Source organism: Oncorhynchus clarkii, chromosome 31, assembly GCF_045791955.1.
Source record: "Oncorhynchus clarkii lewisi isolate Uvic-CL-2024 chromosome 31, UVic_Ocla_1.0, whole genome shotgun sequence".
NCBI lineage: Eukaryota > Metazoa > Chordata > Actinopteri > Salmoniformes > Salmonidae > Oncorhynchus > Oncorhynchus clarkii.
The window spans coordinates 16,126,162-16,146,451 of NC_092177.1; the positions used below are offsets into that span (position 1 = coordinate 16,126,162).

Sequence of the window (20,290 nt, forward strand, 5' to 3'; positions counted from 1 at the left end):
TGATCTTCAGATCAGAGCTCTAGAAAGAGGCCAGAGTTCCTGACTTGGAATTACAAGTTGGATGACCGTTAAAAACATATTTTCCCAGTCGGAGCTAGTTTTTTTCAGAGTTCCCAGTTCTATTGAACTGACTGACGTCTGAGATTTCCCAGTTCTGAGTTTCCAGTTGTTTTGAACGTGGCAGAAGTCATGCTGAATTGAGAGCATGGCCAATGTAGTACAACTTTTCTGGCCCATGGTGTTGAATGTTTATTATTTTAAGCTTGGAAAAGAGACCCTTAAACCCAGACTTGGACCACATACCCACTCCACTGAATAGCAGGCTAGTGATTGCTTAGCCACTGATTCCTTTTTTTTTTTTAAGTATGATGTTGTCATGATCAGTCCAATCAAAGCTACGGTAGATACACCGTGATTTGACATTTTTATCTGTGGCCAATGACCTTGAGCCTTCTTGGATGGGCACTTCTAATGTAACTCTATGGCAGCACCCAAGGGGTTTGAATTTTAAAGATCTAGCCGTAGATTTTGCAGTGAGGTAGTGTCCCCATGAGTGACAGAACACCGAGCCAATCATGGCGCAACTAGAGAACATTACCAACCCCTACGCTCCGTATTTTCTGCTGGCTACCCCACCACCACAGAAAGCACTGAGCTAGGCTGAACCACCTCCATTTTGGAGCTGCCTTACTCAAGAAAGCAAAAAAGAGACCATGTTTGTATTTTGTTTTATTAAACTCAATGATTCTTTAAAAATTATTATTATTTTTTTTTTGACAATGTTTGCAAACTGATATGTGATACGTTTAATTGCCAAAATAACATGTAAAACAGGCACACGTTTTTTAAAAATATATGTTATTTTTTTATTAGCTAAACAGGTGGGGGCTCAAGACAGCCCACTGGACGTATCCACTCCGACCCTAACCAGGAGTAGTTCTGTGAGTCCTAAAGTCAATTGAATTCATGATAGAAATATCAGAACTTCAGTGGAATACCATTTTATCCCATTATTAAAAGATCTCAGTCTAGATAAATATGTTGAAACTTTAGTAGGGAAACTTCATAGCTTATAAGTAAATGATAATTTTTTTGTTAAATCAGCTAGAAGCCTGCAAGGCTAGGACACCTCCAAGGCTTTAAACCTCGGAATTATAACAAGACACTGTTCCTCGTTTCCTTTGTGCTTTCAAATCACGTCTGTGTAATTGTAAAAGTTTTTTAAAAAGATGTACGGAAATACTCAATCCTCCCTTCTGAAAACAACATAATTATTCAAGTGACGAGGGCAGTAGTACTGTAGTTGAATAATTAATCTATATCAGGCCTATTGGTGATTGGCTGCTCAGGAAGCTATCATACAGGTGCTCACTTATATTCTCCCCCTTTATCCTTCTTTTTGCTTCCACCTCCAAAGATGGCTGCCGCGATACCTGCAACAGCAAGGACTCCAAAGCCCACCATTGCGGCCATTCCCACTGTTTCCACAGCCTGCTGAACCTGGCAGAAAAATACATTAATTTGAATGAATGACTGATTCAGAAATAGTCATAGATGCTTTGAATGTATAACAACAAGTAATCCAGTTACTCTACACTCTCTTGACACACATTCATAGCTTGAGAATGTCATTATGGCTCACAAGATAACTCTATGCTGAGCACAGTACACCTATTGATGAGCACCAGTCCAGTGTACCTACCTGTCGAGACTCAGCCTTCCCATATCTCAGCTCTGTGACAAAGTGCTCACAGTTCCCCTTGAAGACACAGAAGGGCAGCTCCTGGTCCACATAGGCCTGGGCGTCCTTCAGTATCTCACAGATGGGTCTGACCTATAATAATATAATGCATGACATTTAGCAGATCAGTTTATGCTAAGCAATTTATGCCATTTAGCAGACGTTTTTATCTTAAGCGAACTTACACTAGTGCATGCATACATTTTCATTTGGTTGGCCCCTGCGGGAATCAAAACACTATTCTGGCATTACAAGCACCATGCTCTATCAACTGAGCCACATAGGATCACACAGGCACCTTATTCCCAGCGGTAGAAAAAGTACCCAAGTGTCATACTTGAGTAAAAGTAAAGATACCTTAATAGAAAATGACTTAAGTAAAAAGTGAAAGTCACCCAGTAAAATACTACTTGAGTAAAAGTCTAAAAGGTATTTGGTTTTAAATGTACTTAAGTATCAAAAGTAAATGGAATTGCTAAAATGTACTTAAGTATCAAAAGCAAAAGTAAACCATTTCAAATTCCTTATATTAAACAAAACAGACAATCATTTTATTTTTATTTATTTATTCACAGACAGCCAAGGGCACACTCCAACACTCAGACATCATTTACAAATGAAGCATTTGTGTTTAGTGAGTACGCCAGATCAGAGGCAGTAGGGATGACCAGGGATGTTCTCTTGATAAGTACTTTTGGGTTTCAGGGAAAATGTATGGAGTAAAAAGCACATATTTTTTTTAGGAAAGTAGTGAAGTAAAAGTAAAAGTTGGCAAAAATATAAATAGTAAAGTAAAGTACAGATACCCCCCAAAAATACTTAAGTAGTACTTTAACACAGTGCACTATGTTTGGCCAGGGCCCCATGGGGTGCTATTTTGGGTCGCAACAATACTGTACTTACCTGGTAATCCTGATCAAGCTGGTTGTTGATGCACCACTGATCATGCCCCACCACGTCCCAGATCTTTTCCTTCTTCACCTTAGCCTTGTCACTGAGCACAGACATCAGGCTGTTGGAACTGGCTCCAGGGACCTCGGCTGGGGAGCAAAGAGACATGGGAGAAGGAGAGGGAAAAATTCCAAGGGAGGGGGTGCACAGACAAAACATGTCATAAAACATATCATCAGTGCCAAAGATGAGTTTAAAGTTGAGTTTTGTCACATTAGCTTTTATCAGAAAGTATTCACACCCTTAGACATTTTCCACATTTTTGTTGCATTACAGCCTGAATTTAAAATGGAAAAAATTGAGATTTTGTGTCACTGGCCTACAAACAATATCCCATAATGCCAAAGTTTTTTCTTCACCTTTCAGCAGAACAATATTCTAAAACACAGGGCCAAATATACACTGGAGTTGCTTACCAAGGCGACAATGAATGTTCCTGAGTGGCCTAGTAGCAGTTTTGACTTAAATCGTCATGAAAATCTATGGAAAAACTTGAAAATAGCTGTCTAGCAATAATCAACAACCAACTTGACAGAGCTTGAGGATTTTTTGAAAGAATAATGAGCAAATATTGTACAATCCAAGTGTACAATATCTCTTAGAGACTTACCCAGAAAGACTCACCACTGTAATCGCTGCCAAATGTGTTTCTAACATTGACTCGGGGACGAATACTTCTAATCAAAAAACAGTGCATTCAGAAAGAATTCAGACCTGGACTTTTTCCACATTTTGTTACGTTACAGACTTATTCTAAAATATCAATCTACGCACAATACCCCATAATAGCAAAGCAAAAACAGGTTTTTAGAAATGCTAGCAAATGTATAAAAATAAAAACTGAAATACCTTATTATTATTTTGCATCTTCAAAGTGGTAGGCATGTTGTTTAAATCAAATGATACAAACCCCCCAAAAATCTATTTTAATTCCAGGTTGTAAGGCAACAAAATAGGAAAAATGCCAAGGGGGGTGAATACTTTCGCAAGCCACTGTATGTAGGCTACTGTATATAAATTGTTGAGTGCACTATATCTTCTAAAATAAATATTTGATCGTACTCAATAGTATAACTCACAGGGTGGGGCCAGGTGAACGACAAAACCGTCACCAACGTACAAAGTCCAGTGTTGGAAGTTGCATCTGAATATCTCTATCAGGTCCCCTGGCTTTGGCTTCTCATCGTACTGCCAAGGGAGAAATAATAAGTAGGATTTAGCAAATCTGTGTATTGCCACATACAGGGGTGTTGTTGCTAGACACCCTCTTGTTGAAGTATGCAACCGCCAACCAACTGCCAAGTATGCCGTTCTGAAAGGGAAAGTGCTCAGATCTCGTCGTGCAAACACTACTTTGTACAAACAAAATGTAAACATTTGCATAAAAACAGATTACACAGAGACAGTGGACACAATCAACATTTGGATTGGACTTGACTTACCAATGTTGGAGCCATGGTTACCGTTATTTCCTTTCCACAGTTTTGATTTCCCTTTTGCTTGTAAATAACTTTACGTTTTTCCTGAGCTTTTATCTCGACCCTGTAAAGTCAGAACAAAATCTATGGGTTATATTTAGGGGGCCTGTTTTCCTAAGACATTAGCTAACAAAATATTAGGCATTCTATTGGCTAATAAACTAGATACTGATCTAATTTCACTATGTTCTGGTGTCTATAAAAAATCTGTGGAGTGTATTCATGGATGCCAAGGAGAGCCAGGCTACACCAAAAAAAAAAAATATATATATATATATATATATATATCATTTTCAATTACTTTTGTCTCTCTGTTTCAGAATTTTTCTTCAATTCATTCCCAAGAGGCTGAATGTATCTATGGAGCCAGATAGCTGCCAAAAGCTAAAACGTACGTATCGTTAGGATCGTAAGGAAATCGATATGTAAATGGTTAGGATCCTAAGAAAAGCCATGTGTGAAACAGAAAACGTAACCGTTAAATTAGATCTGTAAACGTACAAACCCTACGATACGACTATGGATGAACATTTACACGTCTCATTAGATGTGTAAACGTACAAACCCTACGATACGACTATGGATGAACATTTACACATCTCATTAGATCTGTAAACGTACAAACCCTACGATACGACTATGGATGAACATTTACACGTCTCATTAGATCTGTAAACGTACAAACCCTACGATACGACTATGGATGAACATTTACACGTCTCATTAGATGTGTAAACGTACAAACCCTACGATACGACTATGGATGAACATTTACACGTCTCATTAGATGTGTAAACGTACAAACCCTACGATACGACTATGGATGAACATTTACACGTCTCATTAGATCTGTAAACGTACAAACCCTACGATACGACTATGGATGAACATTTACACGTCTCATTAGATGTGTTAACGTACAAACCCTACGATACGACTATGGATGAACATTTACACGTCTCATTAGATGTGTAAACGTACAAACCCTACGATACGACTATGGATGAACATTTACACGTCTCATTAGATCTGTAAACGTACAAACCCTACGATACGACTATGGATGAACATTTACACGTCTCATTAGATCTGTAAAAGTACAAACCCTACGATACGACTATGGATGAACATTTACACGTCTCATTAGATCTGTAAACGTACAAACCCTACGATACGACTATGGATGAACATTTACACGTCTCATTAGATCTGTAAACGTACAAACCCTACGATACGACTATGGATGAACATTTACACGTCTCATTAGATCTGTAAACGTACAAACCCTACGATACGACTATGGATGAACATTTACACGTCTCATTAGATGTGTAAACGTACAAACCCTACGATACGACTATGGATGAACATTTACACGTCTCATTAGATGTGTAAACGTACAAACCCTACGATACGACTATGGATGAACATTTACACGTCTCATTAGATCTGTAAACGTACAAACCCTACGATACGACTATGGATGAACATTTACACGTCTCATTAGATGTGTTAACGTACAAACCCTACGATACGACTATGGATGAACATTTACACGTCTCATTAGATGTGTAAACGTACAAACCCTACGATACGACTATGGATGAACATTTACACGTCTCATTAGATCTGTAAACGTACAAACCCTACGATACGACTATGGATGAACATTTACACGTCTCATTAGATGTGTAAAAGTACAAACCCTACGATACGACTATGGATGAACATTTACACGTCTCATTAGATCTGTAAACGTACAAACCCTACGATACGACTATGGATGAACATTTACACGTCTCATTAGATCTGTAAACGTACAAACCCTACGATACGACTATGGATGAACATTTACACGTCTCATTAGATCTGTAAACGTACAAACCCTACGATACGACTATGGATGAACATTTACACGTCTCATTAGATGTGTAAACGTACAAACCCTACGATACGACTATGGATGAACATTTACACGTCTCATTAGATGTGTAAACGTACAAACCCTACGATACGACTATGGATGAACATTTACACGTCTCATTAGATGTGTAAACGTACAAACCCTACGATACGACTATGGATGAACATTTACACGTCTCATTAGATGTGTAAAAGTACAAACCCTACGATACGACTATGGATGAACATTTACACGTCTCATTAGATGTGTAAAAGTACAAACCCTACGATACGACTATGGATGAACATTTACACGTCTCATTAGATGTGTAAACGTACAAACCCTACGATACGACTATGGATGAACATTTACACGTCTCATTAGATGTGTAAACGTACAAACCCTACGATACGACTATGGATGAACATTTACACGTCTCATTAGATGTGTAAACGTACAAACCCTACGATACGACTATGGATGAACATTTACACGTCTCATTAGATGTGTAAACGTACAAACCCTACGATACGACTATGGATGAACATTTACACGTCTCATTAGATGTGTAAACGTACAAACCCTACGATACGACTATGGATGAACATTTACACGTCTCATTAGATGTGTAAACGTACAAACCCTACGATACGACTATGGATGAACATTTACACGTCTCATTAGATGTGTAAACGTACAAACCCTACGATACGACTATGGATGAACATTTACACGTCTCATTATATCTGTAAACGTACAAACCCTACGATACGACTATGGATGAACATTTACACGTCTCATTAGATCTGTAAACGTACAAACCCTACGATACGACTATGGATGAACATTTACACGTCTCATTAGATGTGTAAACGTACAAACCCTACGATATGACTATGGATGAACATTTACACGTCTCATTAGATGTGTAAACGTACAAACCCTACGATACGACTATGGATGAACATTTACACATCTCATTAGATGTGTAAACGTACAAACCCTACGATACGACTATGGATGAACATTTACACGTCTCATTAGATCTGTAAACGTACAAACCCTACGATACGACTATGGATGAACATTTACACGTCTCATTAGATCTGTAAACGTACAAACCCTACGATACGACTATGGATGAACATTTACACGTCTCATTAGATGTGTAAACGTACAAACCCTACGATACGACTATGGATGAACATTTACACGTCTCATTAGATGTGTAAAAGTACAAACCCTACGATACGACTATGGATGAACATTTACACGTTTAATTCTTACTTTACGTCTCCCTTTACTCGGGTTACACATCTTTTTTATACGCACAAACGTGTGACATCTGCAAAGGACATGAACCGGATGTAGCTAGTCAAAGATAGCCAGTCAATCAAGCAACTCTAGCCAAGACTTTATAGTTGATTTGCAGCTTCCGGTTTCATTTCCAGAATAAAAGTCTAGAGCATTCGATAAGGGCGTTATAACAGTAGATGACGTAATACAGGCTTGGGCCTTCAGCAAATTACTTGTGTGAGAATTGTATTATAAAGACACAGAAGACCCTTGTCTAAAATAAACGCCTGAGCTGCAAAATAGAAAGTAAATATGATTTAGGCTAGGCCTATTCCACTATCTAAATATGCCATACTGTTGTGTGTTATTTAACAGTCATATAATTGCATCATTTATTTTTTATAGCCGCGTGGGGGCTACTGTGGTGATCATGTACACTTTTTCCAGTATTTGGGAGCACGGACTTGTAGGCCTTATACTAGGCATTTTGACTGTTGTATTTGCGAATTCCACTCTGTATGTAGGCTTGTAGCCATTTGCATTGCACAACCCCATCACGCAGAGGCTATATCCATATCAATAAATTAGGTTAAAGAAATATTGATTAAGTCTTAGCTATAACCTGTCCTGAGCTAAATAGCCAAGGGATCCCAAATGGTCAAGACTATGAATAGCCTATTCTTATTGCCAGATTGGTTTTCCCTATCCTATTAGCCACTGCATGTGCTTCTTCAACTATTTAGTTTCAAATGTATTTAGAGGCCTGTAAGCTGGGTCCTCTTTTTAAGGGGAGGCCTATAATAAAAGCAGTAATAAAACACAAATAGAGTACTGCAAGACACCAGTACCCAAAATTAAAGCCTAAATTGCAATGCCTACAGGTTTGTAGATAGGCCTAAATGAAACATTGAAATATTAGTAATATAGAATGGAGAATTTTAACTTGAAAACATGCAGGATACCTCTTTCCGGTTTCCCAGACTTCTGTTTTTTGTATACTGTGTTATGCTTGTTCTCATAGTACTCCTCACAAGTTTTTATTGTTGGTGAGATGAAATTGCCAAAACTTGGAAAGGTATTATTGTACATCAGAATTGCAACACAAGATTTGTTCAAGACTAAACGTTTTCTCCGTAATCATAACATGGTGTTTACATGTTCACAGATGAAATTTCACATTTACGTTTCACGCATGGCTTTTCTTACGATCCTAACAATTTACGTATGGATTTTCTTACGATCCTAACGATTCATACGTTCAACCTTTTGGTAGCTATCTGGCTCCATATGTATCTCACCGGAGAAAGCATGTGAGCGACCAAAACAGTGCCCCTCTGTCTCTTTATGTGTAGGTCATCTATCTGATGCTGTCTGGTCCAAACGAGTATGACATTGTTGCCGCCCATAGCATTGAATGGAATGCAAGGGAAGCATGCGTGCATTGGGCTTACCTTGATTTTAAAAAAGCATAAAAAATTAGCCAATCAGCGTTGAGCTAAACTGAGCGAGCTCAACTGTGAATGGTCTTGGCGCACCAAAAGAAAGTGTCAAGGGAAGCCAGCTTTGATATTGGTGTCACTCCTATCAAATCACATTGAGCATACGTCATTGACAGAAACAACTTGAATTGTTGCATCTTGTTGTGTTGTTGTCGTCTGGTGGCTAGCTAGCTAGCTAAAATTGTCCCTTTCCTAAATTAGCCATGGATGGAGATAGAGATTTGAACATGTGGTTTAACTAAATTCTCCTTACTGGCCAATGATTGTAACGGTGATTCTGATCCAACCATTAATTCATACATTGTTGTGCCCCTGGCCTGAGAGGATGGAAGTTCAATATGTAGATAGCTGTAGAAGGCTAATGTTAACTAGCTGACGTTGCCCATGAATGGAAGTTAGGCTAGCAAACAACCATTTTAGCAAGGTAGCCTAGGACAACAAGAAATAAAAGCCTGTCCTGTATGACAGAGTGATAGACTGTTTTGTCAACATGAAAGAGAGGAGGATGGCATTGGAGTTTCTCGACAAGTAGGGTGTAAACATATTTTTCTACTTGCACAAACAGAAATCCGAACCATGGACAGCCGCATCTTAAATATATATAGAGAGAGAGCGAACAGACACAGAGAGCATGGCAACCTGAGTTCTTCTGCAAAAAGATAGAATTTAGAGTTGGATAAATGTAAATAAACTTGCATTTTTTCACTAGGACATCAAAACCTTCATTCCAAATCACAATTCCATACCTAAAACCTTAATTTTGAACAAAATTACCTGAATGGACTATTACTAGCAAGAATTATCAAGAAGAAAAAAAACTTCTAACAAACCAAAACCTGCATAAGAAACACAGCGGAATATGGAAACACCATCTAGCAGAAAACTAGGTGAGTAATGTTCAGTCTGAACTTACTTCTGAAGCCAAAAATTAAAACACAATCTCTTGGTAATTTTATTATATAAAGCTTAATAAATAAGGCTACGAAGCTGCTATGAAAGAAACTGACTGAAATTCACACAGAAGTGTGAAGTGAGAGGTGTGAAAATTCTTGAGCCTAACAATGGCAGGAGAGTTTCCCGTCCCATTGGTGCAGAGGTAACTGTCCACAAAATTAGGTGGAAACTGAAATGCACTTCCTAGCCTCCTGCCCAATGTATGACCATATTAGAGACAAATATTTCCCTCAGATTACACAGATCCACAAAGAACTCCAAAACAAACCCAATTTTGATAAACTCCCATATCTACCGGGTGAAATCCCACAGTGTGCCATCACAGCAGCAAGATTTGTGACCTGTTGCCACAAGAAAAGGGCAACCAGTGAAGAACAAACACCATTATAGATACAACCCTTATTTATGCTTATTTATTTTCCCTTCTGTACTTTAACCATTTGTACATTGTTACAACACTGTATGTATATATATACACGTAATTTGACATTTGTAATGTCTTTATTGTTTTGAAACTTCTGTATGTGTAATGTTTACTGTTCATTTGTATTGTTTATTTCACTTTTGTATATTATCTACCTCACTTGCTTTGGCAATGTTAACACATGTTTCCCATGCCAATAAAACCCTTGAATTGAATTAAAATATAGTACCCCCTGGATTCATCTCTATTTTTAACTGATATGCAGCCTTCAATTGTAAGTTACATCAATAAGAAACAATATTGTTGCTTTGATCACATCAGAAGATATCCTCCTCAGAATCTCCAAAATACAATAGCCACAGGACAACTTTATTCTGCCGTCTTAAAGGACCATTCGCCGTCACTCACACTGTTGGGGCGAGTGACTCTGAACTTACTATGGCTAGCCCCAAGTCGTTCTTGTTTCTCTGGTGCTTTATGCTATTTGCCTCATGACTCCTGCGTGTGTAACAGTATAGCTTCTGTCCCTCTCCTCGCCCCAACCTGGGCTCCGACCAGGGACCCTCTGCACACATCAACCACAGTCACTCACGAAGCATCGTTACCCATCGCGCCACAAAAGCTGCGGCCCTTGCAGAGCAAGGGGAACAACTACTTCTAGGTCTCAGAGCGAGTGACGTCACCGACTGAAACACTATTAACGCGCACCACCGCTGACTAGCTAGCCATTTCACATCGGCCACACGTGCTTTGTTGACTATGAACTTTCTTGTTTACCCAACCGTGGGTTCTAACCACCTCTCGCCAGCTTTGTATTCATGTTACCTGATGAAATTGCTTTACAATATGATCTTGTGCATGTATACCCAGGCCAATTTACTGTTGCTAACCCCAATTCTGGTTTCTGCTCTGATTTCTGCTTCACGGATTTCTGCTCTCGTAAAAGCCTGGGTTTTCTGCATGTTAACACTAGAAGGTTTTAACATAAAATGGATCAATTGAAAGTGTGGGTTCACAGCTCCAATCCAGATGTGTTGGTCATTACTGAGACGTGGTTAAGAAAGAGTGTTTTGAATACTGATGTTAACCTTTCTGGTTATAACCTTTTTCGGCAAGACAGACCTTCCAAAGGTGGAGTGGCAATCTTTACCAAGGCCACCTTCAGTGCTCGTTTGTCTCCACCAAGTCTGTCCCCAAACAACTTGATTTCCTGGTTTTACGCATTAAATGTTCAAATAACTCTTTGTTGACTTGTTGCTGGGTGTTATCGGCCACCGTGATCCCCTCTGTCGAAGACACCTGGACCAATTTTCAGTGGTATCGTTAACAAATACGCACCCGTAAAGAAAACTATCATTAAAAATAGGTTCAGTCCCTGGTTCGACCGTGATCTGTCAGAGTTACTCCACCTCAAGAATTCCATTTGGCAAATCGCTTGGCACACGCATACTCAGACTGACTGGCTTTCGTTCAGGCAAATTAGAAATAAGTGCACTCAGGCTATCAAGAAGGCCAAAGTTAGTTACTTTAAGGAGCAGTTCTCTCTCTGTGGGTCTAACTGCAAGAAGTTCTGGAAAACGGTTAAAGACCTGGAGAATAAACCCTCCTCCTCACAGCTGCCCATGTCCCTTAATGTTGATCACATATGTCAGAGTCAAGGCCCGCGGGCCACATCCGGCCCGCAAGAAGGTTTTTTACGGCCCCTGGGATGATCTTGATTTATTATTAGAACCGGCCCGCAGCAAGCCGGCAGCCCGCAGATCTTTTACACGCACCAATACTACATTTCCCACAATGCAAAGGTGACGCACCGAGCAGTAGGCTGCTTCATTTCAATATTTATTGGCACAGCAGTCGTCAGCATCACAGTAAAATTAACTTTCAGATACCCATCAAAAATGGCAAAACGGAAGGTGGATACTGAGAACCGGGGGTTTCAAACAAGGTGGGAGTCAGAGTATATGTTCACGAAGGTAGCTGGAAAACCTGTGTGTCTTCTGTGTGGAGAAAGTGTGGCGGTACTGAAAGAGTATAATCTGAGACGACATTATGAAACGAAACACGCGGACAAAAACAAGAATATGGACATGGAACAAAGGCTACAAAAGGCAGAGGAATTAAAACGAGGCCTCAAATCTCGACAGGCTCTGTTCAAAAAAGCCAAATCACAAGGCCAGGCTGCTGTCAAGGCCAGTTTTATTTTGGCAGAAGAGATCGCTAAATCAGCCCGGCCATTTACGGAGGGGGATTTCATCAAAAACTGCATGATTAAAGTTTGTGACGAAGTTTGCCCAGAAAAAAGGCAACTCTTTTTAAATGTGAGTCTGAGCAGAAACACCATTGCCGAGAGAGTAGACCAGTTGTCCATCAATCTAAAAGAGCAGCTTGTGAAAAAGGGAAAAGATTTTATTGCATATTCCTTGGCTGTGGATGAGAGCACCGACATTTCTGACATTGCCCAGTTGTCAATTTTCATCCGCGGAGTGGACTCCAACCTAAGCGTGACAGAGGAGTTTTTGGCTTTACGTCCTATGCATGGCACAACTACGGGGCATGATTTGTATGAAGAGGTGTCAAGATGTGTAAATGAGATGGAGCTGCCTTGGGAAAAACTCGTGGGTTTGACAACCGACGGAGCACCTGCGATGTGTGGACACAGGAGCGGACTGGTGGCGAAGATACGGGAAAAGATGCAAGAGGAAAACGCGACAGGTGAGCTGACAGCTTATCATTGTATCATACACCAGGAAGCGTTGTGCGGTAAAGCCTTGAAAATGGAGCATGTAATGAGCATCATCACGCGCACAGTTAACTTTATCAGAGCCAAAGGTTTGAATCACCGCCAGTTCAAGGCATTTCTGACGGAGTTAGAAACGGAGCATGGTGATTTGCCTTATCACACAGAGGTGCGATGGCTAAGCCAGGGAAAGGTGCTTCAAAGATGTTTCGAGCTTCGTGAGGAGATTTGTCTGTTCTTGGACAGCAAAGGGAAAGACACAACACAACTCCGAGACGAAATGTTTCTGTGTGAAATGGCTTTTCTGTGTGACATTACGAGTCATCTGAATGCAATAAACTTGCAGCTGCAGGGTCGGGATCGTGTCATCTCTGATATGTACAGTACAGTGAAGGCATTTAAAACCAAACTGACTCTGTGGGAGACGCAGATGCGGAAAGAAAATTTGAGCCACTTTCCCAGCTGCCAGACCATGAAAGAGAAGCTCTCTACCAGTGCGTTCCCGAGCACACAGTTGGCTGATAAAATAGGTATGCTTGCCGCTGACTTTCGACGCCGATTTGCTGACTTTGAAGCACAAAAAAGCAGGTTGGAACTGCTCGGTAACCCATTTGCTGTTGACGTGGAAAGCTCACCACCAAACCTCCAAATGGAGTTGATTGACCTCCAATGCAATGATGCACTGAGGGCAAAATATGCGGCAGTGGGTGCTGCGGAGTTCGCCCGTTTCCTCCCCGGCACAATGCCCCAGCTGCGCATCCAGGCTGCTCAAACGTTGTCTATGTTTGGCAGCACATACCTGTGTGAACAACTGTTTTCTTTGATGAACCTGAACAAAACATCACACAGAAGTCGACTTACTGCTGAACACCTCCACTCAATTCTGAGGATTTCTTCAGCTCAGAGCCTTACCCCGAACATTGATGAACTTGTGGAAAAGATGGGACACCACCAAGTATCACCCTCAACCTCAAACAAGTGAACATTTCTGTGCAATCACATATTTAGAGTTTTTACTCAGTTCAAGTTTAAAAGTTAAAATTTAATATTTGTTTTCACTGCATGTTACTTCTCCTTAAACAAAGTGTTGTTTTTGATTAATAGATTTTTGCACTTTATTTTTTTGTATTTCAATCCAATTATATTTTAAAAATATTTCAGTTGAGTGGATGATAGAAAATTGCTATTATTGTTTTTTCTTTGAAGTAAATTTAGCCCACTTTTGCTAAAATAGAAAATATAGTCTACTGATGGTGCCTTGAATACCGGTTTCTTTCATTTAATGTTCATGTTATGGGGATATTTATATAAAGGAAATTTGTCTTTTGTGTCTGTTGAAAATTAAAGATTACTGACAGAGCCATAAGAAAATATTGCTTTATTTATCTGATCATATTGTAATATATTTGTTAGGTTTTCAGTAGGTTCAATTAGGTTCACTAGACTATATGCGTCATTTAAAAATTTTTCAATTAACATTCGAACAGTCCGGCCCTCGTCTTGTAGCTGATTTTTTTATTTGGCCCTCCGTCCATTTGACTTTGACACCCCTGATGTTGATGATCTGGTTGTTACTGACAAGGAGCACATGGCTGAGCTCTTTAATCACCACTTCATTAAGTCAGGATTCCTATTTGACTCTGCCATGACTCCTAGAACTATTCAACATTTCATCATATCCCACCCCTTCTAATCCCTGATGCTGCTTCATCTTTTTCCCCTGCCACGTTTCAACGTTTCTCCCTGCAGGCGGTCACTGAGTCCGAGGTGCTAAAGGAGCTCCTTAAACTTGACCCCAACAAAAACATCTGGGCCAGATGGTTTAGACGCTTTCTTCTTTAAGGTTGCTGCCCCTATCATGGCCAAGCCTGTCTCTCCTCTCTAGAGAGGTTCCCATTGCTTGGAAGGCAGCCACTGGGCATCCTTTATTTAAGGGGTGAGACCAAGCTGATCCTAACTGTTATAGGCCTATTTCTATTTTGCCCTGTTTATCAAAAGTTTTGGAAAAACTTGTCAAAAATGAACTGACTGGCTTTCTTGACGTCTATAGTATTCTCTCGGGTACACAATCTGGATTCCGCTTAGGTTATGGATGTGTCACTGCAACCTTAAAGGTCCTCAATGATGTCACCATTGCCCTTGATTCTAAGCAATGTTGTGCTGCTATTTTTATTGACTTGGCCAAAGCATTTGATACGCTAGACCATTCCATTCTTGTGGGCCGGCTAAGGATTATTGGTGTCTCTGAGGGGTCTTTGGCCTGGTTTAACTACCTCTCAAAGAGTGCAGTGTATAAAGTCAAAACATCTGCTGTCTCAGCCACTGTCTGTCACCAAGGGAGGAGCCCCAAGGCTCGATCCTAGGTCCCACGCTCTTCTCAATTTACATCAACAACATAGCACAAGCAGTAGGAAGCACTCTCATCCATTTATATGCAGATGACACAGTCTTATACTCAGCTGGCCCCTCCCCGGATTTTGTATTAAACGCTCTACAACAAAGCTTTCTTAGTATCCAACAAGCTTTCTCTGTCCTTAACCTTGTTCTGAACAACTCTAAAACAAAGGTAATGTGGTTTGGTAGCAAGAATGCCCCTCTCCCCACCGGTGTGATTACTACCTCTGAGGGTTTAGAGCTTGAGGTAGTCACCTCATACAAGTGTCATACACTGTCCTTCTCTCAGCACATATCAAAGCTGCAGGCTAAGGTTAAATCTAGACTTGGTTTCCTCTTTGGTAATCGCTCCTCTTTCACCCCAGCTGCCAAACTAACCCTGATTCAGATGACCATCCTACCCATGTTAGACTACAAAGACGTGATTTTATAGATCGGCAGGTAAGAGTGATCTCGAGCGGCTAGATGTTCTTTACCATTCGACCATCAGATTTGCCACAAATGCTCCTTATAGGACACATCACTGCACTCTATACTACTCTGTAAACTGGCCACCTCTGTATACCCGTCTCAAGGCCCACTGGTTGATGCTTATTTATAAAACCCTCTTAGGCCTCAGTCCCCCCTATCTGAGATACCTACTGCAGTCCTCATCCTCCAACATACAACACCCGTTCTGCCAGTCACATTCTGATAAAGGTTCCCAAAGCACACAGATCCCTGGGTCACTCCTCTTTTCAGTTCTCTGCAGCTAAGGACTGGAACGAGCTGCAAAAAAACACTCAAACTGGACCGTTTTATCTACATCTGTTCATTCAAAGACTCAATCATGGACACTCTTACTGACAGTTGTGGCTGCTTCACGTGATGTATTGTTGTCTCTACTTTCTTGCCATTTGTGGTGCTGTCTGTGCCCAATAATGTTTGTACCATAGTTTGTGCTGTGTCATGACTCTCCTTTGAGGATCCAAAGATCAGGTTACAGTGGATCAGCGTCTACAGAGCCCTCTCACCCGCAGAGGGGGGAAGGGATTGATGTGGGGGGTTTTATGACACCTCATGTCGATCAAAAATTGTGGGCAGCAGACGACTCCTTTTGGTCTCTAGTATGGGTGAATGGAATGTCTCTTTGTTACAGAAGATGTTGCCACCCACAACATCCAACAAGGAACACTGGGACAATATATTTCAACATCTGAATGTTGGGAATGATGAAAGATGGAATTTGGAAAATTATTGTCTATTTTACCATGTCATTAAAAATGGTATAAACACGTTATAACGAAAAAAATTGTAACTTCAGGAGCTTTTACACTGTGTATATCAGGTTTACATCCTTTACGTGGTGTAGAAAATATCAACGATGAAGAGAATGTTTTTGTGATGATAGGATTGTGATTTTAGTTCTCTAACAAGATCATAGTAATTATAATACTTTGCCTCTTAACTAGCCACGCCCCAGGGAGCCCAGCGAGCATGTCATCGTGATGAAAATGCCCCTTTTACCCAGAAGGTATAAAAGATTGAGTTAAGAATTAACATACCAGACTAAACGGACCGTAAGCTGCAGCTAGGTCACGACCAATGAAAATCAACCTGACGTGGAAGAAGACGAAGTAGCCTCTAACAGTCAATGTTACAGTTGAGTAGCTATATCTAAGAAAGGGAATTTGAGTATGAACATCTGGTTACTCTTTTCAAATCATCACCGACTGCACTGCTTTCATCACCACTTGGGATCATTGACACGGCTGATTAGCCGTCCTCAGAAGACCACTCTTCAAGAACAAGTGCAAGTAAACAGACAACTAAGAAGGGCATTGTGACCTGTTGTGAACGATCAGAGCCTTACACCTGAGAACGAAGGAGAAGGCCCATCCAAAGGAGAAGGCCCAATCTAACCCTTTTCACGAAGGCCTGGGTCCAACAGAGATACACGACAAAGACCTTCAACACGTAAATACATGCATTACTTCTTACCCAAAGGGGCAGCAGTTCGGGGCAAGGTATTAGGGTTACTGTGAGCATAGTTCCCCAAAGTATCCAAGTGTTGTCTCTCTTTCTCTTTAACTCTCCATCTTTTGTAACAACTGTCATATTGTGTTAGTCCGCCAGGTACCTGTCATCATATTAAGTTTCTAATCAATAACCTATACTGTGTGTGTGGGTGCCTGTGTGTATCCTGTGTTTTTATTTAGTGTGTTAGTAAATAAATAAATAAATCAATTTATGTGGTACAAAATTATCAGTAAGACTCAGGTTTGTGCAGATTCAATAAGTCAGAATGAGACTGATATGAGGTAATGATTAATAAGTGACTGTTTTTGATATATATATCCTTTAGGTAATTCGGGAGATGGTAACTCGTTAAACAATTTCTCCCGTGGTGCCCCAAAGTCCTAATGAGTTAATTGTTACGTGATTAATTTAATCTGGTAAGAATTAGACATAGTAGGTAATTATTCGATAAATAACAGTCATCACATTAATGAGAGTCACGTCACAACTAGAGGTCGACCAATTAATCGGAATGGACGATTAATTAGGGCCGATTTCAAGTTTTCATAACAATCGGAAATCTGTTTGTTTTTTTACACCTTTATTTAATCTTTATTTAACTAGGCAAGTCAGTTAAGAACACATTCTTATTTTCAATGACGGCCTAGGAATGGTGGGTTATCTGCCTCGTTCAGTTAACTAGTCCAGCGCAATAACAACCTGCCTCTCTCTCGTTGCACTCCACAAGGAGACTGCCTGTTACGCAAATGCAGTAAGCCAAGGTAAGTTGCTAGCTAGCATTATACTTATCTTATAAAAAACAATCAATCATAATCACTAGTTAACTACACATGGTTGATGATATTGTCTAGCGTGTCATGCATTGCGTATAATCTGACTGAGCATACAAGTATCTAAGTATCTGACTGAGCGGTGGTAGGCAGAAGCAGGCGCGTAAATATTAATTCAAACAGCACTTTCTGCGTTTTGCCAGAAGGTCTTCCTTGTGCGTCAAGCATTGCCCTGTTTATGACTTCAAGCATATCAACTCCTGAGATGATGCTGGTGTAACCGAAGTGAAATGGCTGGCCAGTTAGCGCACGCTAATAGCGTTTCAAACATCACTCGCTCGCTCTGAGCCTTGGAGTGGTTGTTTCCCTTGCTCTGCATGGGTAACGCTGTTCGAGGGTGGCTGTTGTCGTTGTTTTCCTGGTTCGAGCCCAGGGAGGAGCGAGGAGAGGGACGGAAGCTATACTGTTACACTGGCAATACTAAAGTGCCTATAAGAACATCCAATAGTCAAAGGTTAATGAAATACAAATGGTATAGAGAGAAATAGTCCTATAAATCCTATAATAACTACAACCTAAAACTTCTTACCTGGGAATATTGAAGACTCATGTTAAAAGGATGTTCTGAGCAAGGAATTTAAACGTTAGCTTTCTTACATGGCAAATATTGCACTTTTACTTTCTTCTCCAACACTTTGTTTTTGCATTATTTAAACCAAATTGAACATGTTTCATTATTTATTTGAGGCTAAATTGATTTTATTGATATATTATATTAAGTTAAAATAAGTGTTCATTCAGTATTGTTGCAATTGTCATTATAAAAAAATATATATATATATATTTTTAATCGGCCTATTAATCGGTATCGGCTTTATTGGTCCTCCAATAATCGGTATCGGCGTTGAAAAATTATAATCTGTCGACCTCTAGTCACGACCGCTGCTAGCTACCATGTTGTGCTGCTACCATGTTGTGCTGCTGCCATGTTGTGTTGCTACCATGCTGTGTTTTTATGTGTTGCTGCCATGCTGTTGTTGGCTTAGGTCTCTCTTTATGTAGTGTTGTGGTGTCTCATGTCGTGATGTGTGTTTTGTCCCATATTTTATTTTATTTATTTTGAATCCCAGCCCCCGTCCCCCCAGGAGGCCTTTTGCCTTTTGGTTGGCTGTCATTGTAAATAAGAATTTGTTCTTAACTGACTTGCCAAGTTAAATAATGGTTAAATAAAAAATAAAAAACATAATATATATCTTGATTGGACTAAATTGTTTTTGGTATCTTTTAGTTGTCACTGTATTAGACTAAGCAAAGGTGATTTGATGATGTTGAAATGGTGTTGGAATAGTGGAGGCAACTCCTGTTTTATTTGCAACTTGTGGTAAATGTCTGTGGTAAATGAATAGTTGTTTAGTGGTCCGAAAATGTCGGAAACATTAACTTGCTTGAGGTCATGTAACTGTCTATTACATGCAATATGCTATGTGGACTAAACCGAACAGAGGTTGCTATCCAGTTTTGTGATAAAACAAAGGTTTGGGTGAATTTATTCTTCAACTGTCTTATTGTCTCTGGCTTTAGGCCTAAATAACACTGTGGCAACATATTACTTAACAGGTTATAGAGCAAACAACACAATTATCACAACACATAGGTTGTAATATGGTTTTTTTTCTGGCTTCCTCAGTGATTTTACCCACGCACCGCTACTGTAAAAAAACATTAATTATGCAAGAAAATAGCTTGCTACTTTAGCTACGTTATTGTAACTGACCACAAACGGCACACAACATAGACTATGTTTGCATGCTGTCAAGACTTTCGATCCCATTTAGCTAGCTAGATATTTGTAATTCTCACAAGTACTTTAGTCTAGATAATCACTAAATACTTGACCCTTCTTATAACTTACAGTAAGTTCCGTGTCGTTGCTACGATGTTGATTGCTTTACATCGAACACAGAAATAACTTTAGACGTCAACGATCAGCTGACTCGAAAAAAAGCAAACCAATCCGAGGGCGTATCTCCTGGCAGCGTACGTGCTGACGTGATTTCCAAGTACAGTGTCAGGCCAGTAGATGGCAATAAATTACCCCTCGAAAGACAATGATAGAATAAGAAA

The 20,290-nt window shown here is 40.0% G+C and overlaps 1 protein-coding gene across 1 annotated transcript; it reads right to left on the reverse strand.

Annotated features, from left to right (window-relative positions):
• Positions 1-841: 841 nt before the first annotated feature.
• LOC139391213 (phospholipase A and acyltransferase 4-like) lies at positions 842-20,233 on the reverse strand. Its single transcript, XM_071138831.1, has 6 exons — positions 20,079-20,233; positions 4,135-4,234; positions 3,772-3,880; positions 2,645-2,781; positions 1,703-1,834; positions 842-1,500 (listed from the first exon to the last, which is right to left on the reverse strand). The coding sequence occupies exons 2-6, from the start codon at positions 4,147-4,149 to the stop codon at positions 1,369-1,371; spliced, it is 525 nt and encodes a 174-aa protein (XP_070994932.1). The 5' UTR covers positions 4,150-4,234; positions 20,079-20,233; the 3' UTR covers positions 842-1,368.
• Positions 20,234-20,290: the final 57 nt, after the last annotated feature.

Coding starts and splice junctions, on each gene's coding strand:
- LOC139391213 (XM_071138831.1), bottom strand. Junction 2,782..3,771: donor CGTTCACCTGGCCCCACCCT/GTGAGTTATACT, acceptor TTTGCTCCCCAG/CCGAGGTCCCTGGAGCCAGT. Junction 1,501..1,702: donor GGAAGGCTGAGTCTCGACAG/GTAGGTACACTG, acceptor TTTTTCTGCCAG/GTTCAGCAGGCTGTGGAAAC.